A 12,680-nucleotide genomic window follows, 5' to 3' on the forward strand; every position below is an offset into this window, starting at 1 on the left:
TTTAAGGCTAAGGTCCACCCACTGGAGAAAGCGGGAAATAAGATTAAATGTATACCTTCACAAACCTGCTGTGAATCCGCGTGATTGGGGGAATAATATCGAGGTCTCGGCGCAGTCTCTTGTTGCAATAGGACTCCAGCGGCGATGAGTATTGGGCGCAATAATGAAGCTGATCTCTGGGGTTCCATCCAATGTGTGATTTAAGAAAGGAAATTGAGAGTTCTGAACCAGTTTATTTCAAATTTTGATCGGTTTCACCTGCACGACTCTTTTTAAAGTTGAAACAAATGATGCATCTCTCCTGAAAGGCCCGTGACTGAGGTGTCGGGCCGATGGTTCAATGTCCTGATTTGTAAACTTGTACCAGGCAGGGTTCGTTGGCGCACTGATTAAATAGTCACACGTTCCGTAAAGGCGATATGATCGTTTGTACAGTTTCCAAGCCCGCCGTTTTAGTGAGATGCCTATAGGAGTGAGACCAGGGGGGGGGAATCTGGGAATGCTGGAAGTTTTAAAGTGTAATTCTGGGAGAGGAGGGGAGGGGAACCTCAAGCAGGCCGGTCAGTATCTGATAGGAAGAGTGAAATAAATAAAATTCGTTTTTTCCAGATGCTGATCCGGGTGTTGTGCATTTAAGTTAAGGAGTCGGTATGTCTGGTCCCTGGCTCTCTGTATCTGTGTAACCTGCGCTGTGTTCTTGCTGCCGTCCCAAACCTCACCGCACAGCGGTCGGAGAACCAAAAGAAAAGGACCAGAAAAGGCAGCCAACACAGCAGCGAGCAACTCAGCCCAGCTTCAGAAACAAAAACACCAGAGTATACAGTATAAGCCATAAACAACGAGAAAGGTCAGCGAGGCAGCTAGGTGCTGAGATTCTAGGGACACTGAAAAGAAAAACCTTCCCGCTGACATGTCCCAGTTTAGGGCGCGACCGTCACATGAAGTGGCTAGCTGTTTCATTCAAAATCAGGTGGAAATTAAGTGTTGATCTCCACAGAATTCAATTGTCCTTCACTGTTACCAATAAATGCGCCTGATTACAGTGTGTGCTTGTACATGTCTGCTTGTAAACAGGTTTGTGTCTGTGGCCCTGGGTGTGTGTTTGTGTGCCTGTAGAATATGTGTATGTATTTGTATATATGTGTTTTTACTTTTTTTTACATTCATTCTCAGGGTATGGGAATCTCTGGCAAGGCCAGCATTTATTGCCCATCCCTAATTGCCCTCGAGAAGGTGGTGGCGAGCCGCCTTCTTGAACCACTGCAGTCCGTGTGGTGAAGGTACTGCCACAGTGCGTGTTTGTGTATTTGTATACAGGTTTGTGTATGTGTTTGTATAGAAAGAAAGACTTGCATTTATATAGCGCCTTTCACGGCCTCAGGACGTCCCAAAGCGCTTTACAGCCAATGAAGTACTTTTTGAAGTGTAGTCACTGTTGTAATGTAGGAAACCCGGTAGCCAATTTGTGCACAGCAAGCTCCCACAACCAGCAATATGTGTATATGTGCGTTTGTATATGTGTATATTTATGTGTATGTGTGTTTCTATGTGTGTTTGTGTGTTTCTATGTGTGTTTGTGTGTTTCTATGTGTGTTTCTATGTGTGTATGTGTGTTTCTATGTGTGTTTGTGTGTTTCTATGTGTGTTTGTGTGTTTCTATGTGTGTTTCTATGTGTGTTTGTGTGTTTCTATGTGTGTTTGTGTGTCTGTTGTGTTGCCTCCACTGTTAATATTTGCCGCAATGTAAACGCATGACCCGCTCACACGAACAGTACAAAGATAACAAGGACCAGATCCCAGCTCAATTGGTAATCGTTTAATCCACTAATACTGGAAAGTTTAGAGGGCCCGGGTTTGACAGACAGACGCCGTCGCTGGCGATGCCTGGTGTTCACTTACTGCTTCATCCTGACAATTCTCATTTGCTCCGTAAGAAACAGGCAGCTTGGGTGTGGAGTGGCTTCAATGGCTTGTGCCTGGTCACCCGCACGACACTGTCGGGTACAGGAGCATGTGCAGCTCGACAGACAGTGGCATGTTTCTTGCTGTGTGTGCAACACGGAGCGGAATTGGCGACAGTAAATTGCAGCTGTGGGCGCCGGGGTTAGTAAAATAGTCTGCGCAAAAGTTGTTGTTTTTTCCAAACTTTACTTCCCCGTCCCACACAAATAAGTATCTTAAAGCTGAAAAGAAATACTAAGAGAGAGCGCTCACACAAAATGTTCAGTGACCCTTTGACAAATTGCAGTGTGCAGTACACCGAGATGGAGTGGCCCAGCTCCTCCACAGTGCCCCTGGGTTCACCTCCCTCCCTCTCTATGTTGTCTGGGTTGAAATCACTTGTTCCTTTAATGCAAATGATGCATTTTTTGTTTAAAAAAAAGTGGATTAAGTCTGTACACCAAAAACAAATGATAATTAGGCACCAGCTAGGGTAGGAAACATAAAATGGTTTACCTGTGGTTTTTTTTGGTTTCCTCTTGAACAACTTTCTACTGAAATCTTAAACGTCAGTCTCCTATGAGGGAAATCAGCCCAGGCAGAGAGCACTGGAGAACTCTAGAATCTGTTTTCTATAATACCATAAGGCTGCACAGAGAAGAAGAAGAAGAAAAAAACCCGAGGTACCCTGGAACGGAAACTCAGCTGCAATATTTAACAGACGCGGGGAGCTGGGGGAATAAGTGCTTGTAAATTAAAACTTCGCGAAGCTGGACTGTTGGGAACTGGCGGAAGAAAAGCCCAGCAACAAGACACACGCACCTCGGCCGCAATCCGAGCAGGAGAAGCGAGGGTTTTTAAAAAAAACGCCAATTCTTCATCTTCTATCAACAAAAAGTCAGGTGTTTGCATTTAAAAAAATGCACCGATTTCTCAGTTTGGGAACAGTTGGAAGTCGATTCCAAACACTTCTAACGTACGATTTTTAAAAATGTATATATTCGTGTTAGTTGCTTTTGACACATAATTGATAAAATTATTGATTGCTCTCACAGGAGGCTGGGGAGAAAGAGTTCTTCCGATTGGGTTTTGAAGGAGTTGCGTGTCTCTCCAAGCCCCTCCCCCGGGTTATAAATGGACTATTGGGTCTATCACAACAGATTTGAATGACATGAGATCAGGGGGTGCCGTGCTCCTGCAGCTGTGGCACTGTTTGCAGGCTTCGCACCAGGAGCTGGGCAGGGAAGGGACTTGTTTTTAGACTTGCTGGTGTTCCTCGTGCCGGTTCCAGGTCTCCGCTGACCGGGACCCGGGGAGGGAGAGGTGGGGAGGGGAGGGGAGGGGAGGTGGGGGCCGTGGTGGGAGCCATGGCTTTCACCATGTTGAGACCTGTTGCTGCTCGGCATTTCTACCCGGACATCAGTCTGCACTCGGATGACGATGAGAACAAGAGCGAGAGCGACGGTTCCGACCAGAGTTTCGACTGCTGCAGCGGGTCGGGCAAGCGGAGGAAGGTCTCTTTCTCCAAAGGAGGCACGGTGGTGGTGAAACACCGGCAAGCGGCCAACGCCAGGGAGAGAGACAGGACTCACAGTGTCAACACTGCCTTCAGCGCCCTCCGGACTCTCATCCCCACCGAGCCGGCCGACAGGAAGCTCTCCAAGATCGAAACCCTCCGCCTGGCTTCCAGCTACATCTCCCACCTGGGCAACATCTTGCTGGTGGGAGAGGAGTGCGTGGATGGACAACCGTGCCTGGCCACGGCCTACAGCAGCCAGAATGAGTTTGAGGGCTCGCAGCCCAGGTCCATCTGCACCTTCTGCCTGAGCAACCAAAGGAAAGGGGTAGGTGGCATTTCTCATGGAGTGGAGCCAGATTAGGGGGAGAAAAAAACCCAAAAAGGGGCAATCTGGAATTAAAACCGAAAATGTTGGGGATGCACAGTATGGGCAATCTGCGTCTGAAGGAGAAAGCATCATATACAGCACAGAAGGAGGCCATTCGGCCCATCGTGCCTGTGCAAGCTCTTTGAAAGAGCTCTCCAATTAGTCCCACTCCCCCCTGCTCTTTCCCCACTGCCCTGCAAATCTTTCCTTTTCAAGTGTTTATCCAATTCCCTTTTGAAAGTTACTATTGAATCTGCTTCCACCGCCCTTTCAGGCAGTGCATTCCAGATCAATCTATCGAAAGGGAGATGGACTCTGGTTCAATAACTAGACAGCACAACACCAATATTGATGTGACCTCCATTATGAAATCGGAACAACAACAACAACTTGTATTTATACAGCGCCTTTAACATAATAAAACATCCCAAGGCGCTTCACAGGAGCGTTCTAGAACAAAACTGGACACCGAGCCACACAAGGTGGAGGTGCATTAGGGTCGATGACCAAAAGCTTGGTCAAAGAAGTAGGTTTTAAGTGGCGTCTTAAAGGAGGTAAGAGAGGTAGAGTGAATTTCGGAGCTTAGGGCCTCAGCAACTCAAGGCACGGCCACCAATGGTGGAGCGATTAAAACCCCTCATTCTGGTATTTTGTTGTGAATTGCCGAAAGGATAAGGCTCAGGAGACCAGAATTCAGGTAGAAATATACATAACAAAAAACACATACAAATGATATATTTGTATCTGTTCTTTGTTCTTTTTCCAAAGTATTTCAAATGAACCATGATCTTATTCAAGGTCAGCCATGATCTTATTGAATGGCGGAGCAGGCTCGAGGGGCCGTATGGCCTACTCCTGCTCCTAACTCTTATATTCTTATGAACTGGTCAGTCTACAGTGAAAGATTCAGCAGGTCATAGCTAATTAAAGAACAAGGTAAGGGCCAAGAGTCTCACTGCTTTATATGGAGGTCATGAACAACAACTTACATTTATATAGCGCCTTTAACATAGAAAGTCATTCCAAGCGGCTTCACAGAGGTTTGAGAAAAATGGATGCCAAGCCAAACAAGAGACTAGAAGGATGACCAAAAGATTGGTCAATGAGGTTTATGCCACTGTAAAACTGGTTGGATCAGTTACTGTATCTCCTGCTCCACCAATACCTTGAATTTAAAATTCTCATCCTCGTGCTCCAATCCCTCTGTGGACTTTCCCCTCCCTATCTCTGTAACCTCCTACAACCCTCTGAAAACTTTGCATTCCTCCAACTCTCGTTTCTTGTGCATCCCCAACTCCCTTCGTCCCACCACTGGCGGCCGTGCCTTCGGCTGTCTAGGCCCCAAGCTCTGGAATTCTCTCCCTAAACAACTCTGCCTCGCCACTTCTCTCTCTCCTCCTTTTAAGCCCCTCCTTTGACCACACTTTTACTCACCCATCCTAATAGTCTAACATCACCTTCTTTGGATCAGTGTCAATTTTTGTCTGATAATGCTCCTGTGAAGCATCTCGTGACATCTCCCTATGTTAAAGGTGATATATAATTACAAGATGTTGTTGCATCTGCTGCTAGGGATGCATGGTTTAGTATTAATTTATTTTGGAGCAAATAGTTTTATTTGGTATTATTTCTGTTTGAGATTATTTTCATGTTTTATTTTGTTCTGAATTTAAAATGTGTTCTCAAATCTTAAAGCCTTTTTGGGAATGAATGACTATTAGTCAAAGATTCAGAATCTTAAACTTGACGACCATGTGAGTAGTAAGCTCGTAATTGCATTTTATGATGGAGTGAAGGACTGAATCCTAGTTTAAAAAGAATGCAGCCTATTGTTTTAGTCAGCTTACCAGAACTTATATTCCAACATACCACTGAAGTATTTGTTAGGACTGCTGCTTAAAGGATCCATTCCAAATTATAGCTTCAAACGTGATGGCATTTGTATCTGATAAAAATCACATGTGGTGCAGGCCACAGCACTCATATTAGGAACAAAGGTACCAATCGCCCATTAATTCTCACTCTCTGACTTTAAGCCCTTGCATTGTCATTTACAACAAAGTATTTTAACTTTCAGAAAGAGTTTTGTTGGTACAGCCAATAATTAGAATGTACGTAATAACTCACCTTCAAAAATAAATGAATAGGAATGGTGAGGACTATCAGTTTATATAGCATAATAATATGTATACTTTATTTTTAAACTTTATTGCAAGTGATTAACTGCAATTTATTTATTTTTACATCTATATGGCTCCTTATCCTTATTATGTTGTAAATGACAATACAAAGGCTTAGAGAGTGGCTCCTTCTTATGTCCTCAATGTTTCTAAGTGCTTCAAATTTTGGATTTGATTTTGGAGTCCAGTGATTATTGTGATATAACCAAACATAAATACTTTTCAGGAATATGTTACCTTTTGAAATTTGAGTCCGTCATTTTTCTCATAAGTTAAAGAAATCGATATAACAAATTCTGTAGATTTGTATAAAAAATAAAACAATCTCAATTGTGCTATAAATGTGGTAATGGATCATTAATAAGATAATTGATGATATATGGTTCCTCTTCGAAGTATTAACTTTTTTAGGATTTTAAAACACTGGCATCTGTACTTTTATATAAAATCTAAACATTATTTCCTGCGATTCTCCAGCATACAGTCTTATAAAATGGATTTAGAGAAATAGAGTCAGAAAGAATGTTAATTAATCCACAGCGTATTTGAAAAAAATGAAAATAGATGTATTTGCGTATTTTGTTAAGTGGCTATAGTCCCCAAAGAGGCTGATGTAATAACAATACAGACACAGATATACTGACACACAGATATACTCACACACACACTACTGTTTGTGGGTCAGTCCCTGATTCTAGACATAGTCGACCAATGTTGCCCACCTGTTCAACAGGAAAGCTACTGCATAAACACAATAAATAGTTCAACTCAGTACGAATATAATGTTATGTTCAGCTCCAAGATAAGAGTGCTTGTGTGGAGGAAATTTGCGACCAGCATTCGGGAGATATAGAACATATCATAATGTTGTACTTTCAGTCAGAAGTAAAATAATAAGGCTTGTTCAGGGTTACAGATGCTATAAGTGGTTTCTGTCCTAAGGCTGTAAAAAAAAAAATTTGTAAACATTCAGTAAAATAATTGAATTAGAAATCAGAGAGAAGCTGGTTTAAGAATATTTACTTTGTTAAATTGAAATTTATGAAAGAGTGAGACCATCAGGCTAATAATCCTGTAATTTAGAATTTTCCAAATTAAAACAATTTTGCCAAATGATTTTCAATTTGAATCACTTCAGGACAGTGCGTAACTATGTTGGCAGGCTTGCTAGTCTTTGGTGGGACGATTTCTGCAGCGGGTCATGTGTTAATACTGTCTGCCTCCAACAGCAAGTAGCTTATGAGAGTAATGCATCAGGACTTCATCCGAGGTCAATAAAACCACACAGCCAACTAGTCCTGGTTTATAAGTTCCATTATAAATGCCAGTTTGATTATTTTTAGAATTTGACCTTTTTTTTGGTGTTATTGAGGATAAATGAAACTTTAAAAGCTCACTGAACCTAAGTGTAAAATAAACCACCCAAGGGCTAAAGATAGCACAGCAGACCATCAGTCAAACATTCCAACATTTTTCAGGAAACTATTGACAAAAGAAAAAGTGGGAACAATGCGACGAAGTGAATTCCACATTTGTGGAGTTATGTTGTGTTTTACTGGAAGGGAATGAAGAACCAAACCTTCACACACCTCCCAAAAGGAAGCATGAAAGATTGGAGCCCCCCCCCCCCTCCACTGCCCTCCCCTTTATCCAATGGATGCTCACTGGGTCAGAGAGGCATGGATGAAGGTCTGGGACCAAGTCACGCACCTACCTTCTCATCCATGTGGACCAGGGACATCAAGTAGACCGGAGAGAAAATAGGGACTTGTGCTCTGTCCAAAAAAAAAGCAATAAAAATGGATGTAAAGGATGATGAGAATGGAATAAACATGGGCTTGATTTCTGTCCATTCATAGACAATGGGAAGGAATATCTAGCCTAGGTGTCAACTAGTCAATCTCATGTAGGGGTACTCATGAACAAAAGTTACAGCAATATAGAAATCATCAAAATAACAGTTAAATCAAAAGAACTGACTCATACCCAGTAGATGTTTAAATATGGCACTAGATGAGATAACTTATATTTAAAATTGTTAAATGAGTATAAAATATGAATTAAATTAAATGTTTACTGCACAAAGTCTTTCGTCTCGCTGCATTGAACACCCACTAACAGTCAGTCAGAAGCTGATCACAGTCAGTGACTGATAACTTTCTGAACATATATTTGAATATTGTTAAACAAAAATGGATACATGTCGACCACAGCCAATGAAATTGACACAACAGGCACTTGATTATAATTGACCAATGAGATTGCGAGAGAGTCACTAACCGTTGGAAGCATTACTTTATTGGCCAATCAGATTGCTCAAAAGGGTCGCCCAGCAATTAAAAAAAAATATATGGTATATTACTTATAATATATGCAAAAGCAAAATACTGCAGATACTGGAAATCTGAAATAAGAACAAAAAATGCTGGAAATACTCAGCAGGTCAGGCAGCATCCGTGGAGAGAGAAACAGAGTCAATGTTTCAGGTCGATGACCTTTCATCAGAACTTATATAATGTATATTTCACCTCATTGCTGAAAACTACAGAGCGAGTCGAATGCTGCTTTCAAGACCTACATCATTATTGCCCTCCTTACCCTTTCACCTACACTATATCCTCTACAATACTGGACGTGCTGAAGCTGTTATATTTGAACTTCCAGACTGTGTTTAATCAATAATAGTAAATTGTTGGCAGTAAATGTAAAGTATCAAATTAAATGGGTTCTGCCAGCATTCGCACCCCCCTCAAACTTTATACTAAATGTTCATGACACCACCTGAACCGCTCAATTCAATTACACACATTATAGCTCATTTCCTCCATGTATTACTCCACATGTGTTGTTTGTTTTACTAAAGGTGAAAGACAATTCTTTATGTAACCCCTATATGAAAGAACGACTCCCCTAGGAGTGTCATTACTTTAAATATGAATTAATTTTTGTAATTCATATCTTTATAAATGCGTCCAAGGAAACGTTTGCCTTTTGCTATTTTGTTTAAAGCCGTGCTCTGGGTTATATCATTGATTTTTTTTTTAAATCACTGTTTAAAAAAGTCATGCGCTGGTTTGGAGAATAAATGCCAATACAGACTGGCTGGGGCGAATGGCCTGTTTCCCTGTTGTAATTTATACATAATGTTGTTTTAACTCCTGTACCTAGGAATTATGCTGTGTGATGTCATTGTTGGGGAGTCTAGGACGAGGGGGCATAGTCTAAAAATTAGAGCCAGATCTTTCAGGAGTGAAATTAGGAAACACTTCTACACACAAAGGGTGGTAGAGGTTTTGAACTCTCTTCCGCAAACAGCAATTGATGCTGGGTCCATTGTTAATTTTAAATCTGAGATTGATAGAGTTTTGTTAACCAAAGGTATTATGGGATATGGAGCAAAGGCGGGTATATGGAGTTAGGTCGTAGATCAGCCATGATCTCATTGAATGATGGAACAGGCTCAAGGGGCTAAATGGCCTCCTCCTGTTCCCATGTACCAACACTTAACCTGGTTTGTGAGTTTACCAACACTTAACCTGGTTTGTGAGTTTACCAACACTTAACCTGGTTTGTGAGTTTACCAACACTTAACCTGCTTGGATGACATTACTTTGTTCACAATGTAAACTATTTGAACCTGTGACATGTTCTGATATCACACAGCAGTGTAATTTCTGGACTCCATTGTGTATTTTTTAAGCTCTCAAACTCCCCTCAGAATTTGATGTCTCCACAAGGGTAATAAAATTAATTTAGGATGTCAGGTGCGCTTGAGACTGGGACGTTAAGGGGAGGGAGGGGTGAGGGTGAAGGAGGGAACATTTCAGGAAGCCGGGTGTGTTTTCTAACTGACCCCCACGCAGAACAAACAGTTTTGTGGAGTGTATCGCATTGCCGATTGGTTACAGTTCTACTGTTACAGATGGCGTGTCATTAATATGTTACCCGATCACCTCTGGGTTGGGCCGCGCTGTTCGCCTCTCGCTTTTTAAATAGAGACCTGACTTAATCTCAACTACAAACATCAAATGCATTCCCCTTTAAGTTAAAAGAATAATGGATTTACCAAAATATTAGTATTTTCACACTAAACTATATATGAATGTTTTTATAAAAATACTAAACTATATATCATATGCATATAAAATATATATTTATACACAATTTTATGTTTATTAAAATGCATATAAAATATATATTTATACACAATTTTATGTTTATTAAAATGCATATAAAATATATATTTATACACCATTTTATGTTAAAATACTAAACTATTATATACAAAATAGATATATACAAGCATAAATTCACAAAAATATTAGTATTTTCACTAAACTATACATATTTATATAATATATGAATGTTTTATAAAAATACTGAACTATATAGATCATATGATGTATATAAAATATATATTTCGACACAGTTTAGTATTTTTATAAAACATAAAATTACTAAACTATCCTATAAAATATATATTTATATATATCATTTTATATGTTTCTTAAAAACAGTAATGGATATGTTTTATAATACGATTTTAAAAATAGGCTTGTGAGTTGATAAAAGGTTCATTCTAAGATAATGGGGCAAAATTATTTTTAAATGTTAAAATAAAATTGTACAATATTCAAACGTTCGTTGGTGTTAATTAAAAGCGGCCGGTTTGTGGCTTACATTTTTTTTGGTAGGTGAAGGAGAAGGACGGCAAGAGCGGCTATTCCAAGCTCAGGGGGCCCGGAACTCTGCGGATGCAAAGGCAGTGAAAGCGCACCGAGAGGCGGCTAGAGAGCGAGAGAGGCTGCGGCTGTGACCAGGCAGAGCACAGCCGGCGACCAGCCGAAAACCTCGGGGTCAAAGGAGGGCTCGCAGCAGCAACAACAACAGAAAAATACACGTGGCAAAACTTTATACAAGGAGTATGGACACAGCCTTGGAGCCCCTTTCCTCCCTCCGTTCGCACGAACTCCCCAAGAACTTCGAACCAGAAACTTTCAACCGGAGTTTTTGAAATGAACGATTCCAGTCCTGCTACAACCCACAGACTCGATGCACAGTGTGAGCTTGATGTAAGCGGTTACACAGAGAGAGAGAGAGAGACAAGTGTGACACTTTAAAATAAATAGCTGAAGTCTATCTCCATTTGGGGAGATCTGGCCTTTTCTAAGTTTTTTATGTTATACATGTTGTAAATTTAAAAAACAAACATCTAGCCAAAATGTGAAAAAATAAAGGAGAGATGTGTTCTGTAACGGGGGGAATGTTGTGCTTGTACTTTGTAAGAACTGCTTGAGTTCTTTAAACACTTTTGAGGCTTGTAGAGAAGCAGGAAAGAAAGCGTTTGCATTTATATCGCACCTTTCACGACCTTTACAGCCAATGAAGTACTTTTTGAAATGTAGTCAATGTTGTAATGTAGGAAATGTAATGCAGCCAATTTGTACACAGCAAGCTCCCACAAACAAATCACCAGGTCATCTGTTTTTTTTTTAGTGATTTTGGTGGATGGATAAATATTGGCCAGGATACCAGGAAGAGCTCCCCCTGCTCTTCTTCAAAATAGTGCCTGGGATCTTTTACGTCCACCCGAGAGGGCAGGCAGAGCCTCAGTTTGACTTCTCATCCGACAGACGGCACCTCAGACAGTGCAGCACTCCCTCGGCACTGCGCTGAATTATCAGCCATTGATTATTGTGCTCAAGTCTCTGGAGTAGGACTTGAACCCATGACCTTCTGACTCGGTGCTCCCACTGAGCCAGGACTGACAGGGCATTGTTCCGGGGGTGGGACATCCAGCCTGACTATTTTCAGTGTTAATGGACAGGAAGAATGCCTGGGTCATGACTGGTTCCACAAGTACTACGATCTCCCCCATTACCTCATCCAAATGGTCATTCTCCCGCATGAGCCTATTTGGGATGAGGACAGGATCAGGCTTGGCTGTGATGCCATCCTCCCATGGTCGAATAGCCTGCTGATGTTCAGTCTAAGTTCGCACATGCTCGGTGCTCGGCTGGAGATTGTGCCAGCTCCGCCTGTGGAATTGTACCTCAGCGTGAGACAGTGAGGAGTGGAGAAAATCGGGGTGTGGAGTGGGGGAGATTCCCACCTCTTCCACCAGAGGGGTTGGGCACAGCCACGGTGCAAGGCACTTCAACAAGGTTGGCATCAATCCCTGATGCCAACCAAAACTCATCATGTAGGTCAGGCAGGCTGCTTAATGCTATGTCACAATAAGAATGTAAATCCTGAATGGGGACATGGAGTGATTCTATTCATTTCTGTTTATGCTGACCTGAACTGATTGCAATCTGTCAGAAGGTCATGGGTTCAAGTCCTACTCCAGAGACTTGAGCACAATAATCTGTACATTGGCCTTTATTGCAAGGGGGTTGGAGTATAAGAGTAAGGAAGTCTTGCTACAATTGTACAGGGCTTTGGTGAGACCACACCTGGAGTACTGGGCACAGTTTTGGTCTCCTTATCTGAGGAAGGATAGACCTGCCTTGGAGGCGGTGCAACGAAGGTTCACTAGATTGATCCCTGGGATGAGAGGGTTGTCCTATGAGGGGAGTTTGAGTAGATTGAGCCTAACCTTTCTGGAATTTAGAAGAATCAGAGGTGATCTCATTGAAACATATAAGATTCTGAAGGGGATTGACAGGGTAGA

General features: G+C 41.6%; 1 protein-coding gene across 1 annotated transcript; it reads left to right on the forward strand.

The window, feature by feature from the left end:
• Nucleotides 1-3,104: 3,104 nt before the first annotated feature.
• tcf15 (transcription factor 15) lies at nucleotides 3,105-11,266 on the forward strand. The gene is made up of 2 exons (XM_086005802.1): nucleotides 3,105-3,785; nucleotides 10,702-11,266. The coding sequence occupies exons 1-2, from the start codon at nucleotides 3,309-3,311 to the stop codon at nucleotides 10,774-10,776; spliced, it is 552 nt and encodes a 183-aa protein (XP_085861928.1). The 5' UTR covers nucleotides 3,105-3,308; the 3' UTR covers nucleotides 10,777-11,266.
• The last annotated feature ends 1,414 nt before the right edge of the window (nucleotides 11,267-12,680 follow it).

The sequence above is a fragment of the Somniosus microcephalus genome, chromosome 13 (genome assembly GCF_052327205.1).
Source record: "Somniosus microcephalus isolate GS21.2 chromosome 13, FLI_Smic_1.0, whole genome shotgun sequence".
In the NCBI taxonomy this organism is placed as follows: domain Eukaryota; kingdom Metazoa; phylum Chordata; class Chondrichthyes; order Squaliformes; family Somniosidae; genus Somniosus; species Somniosus microcephalus.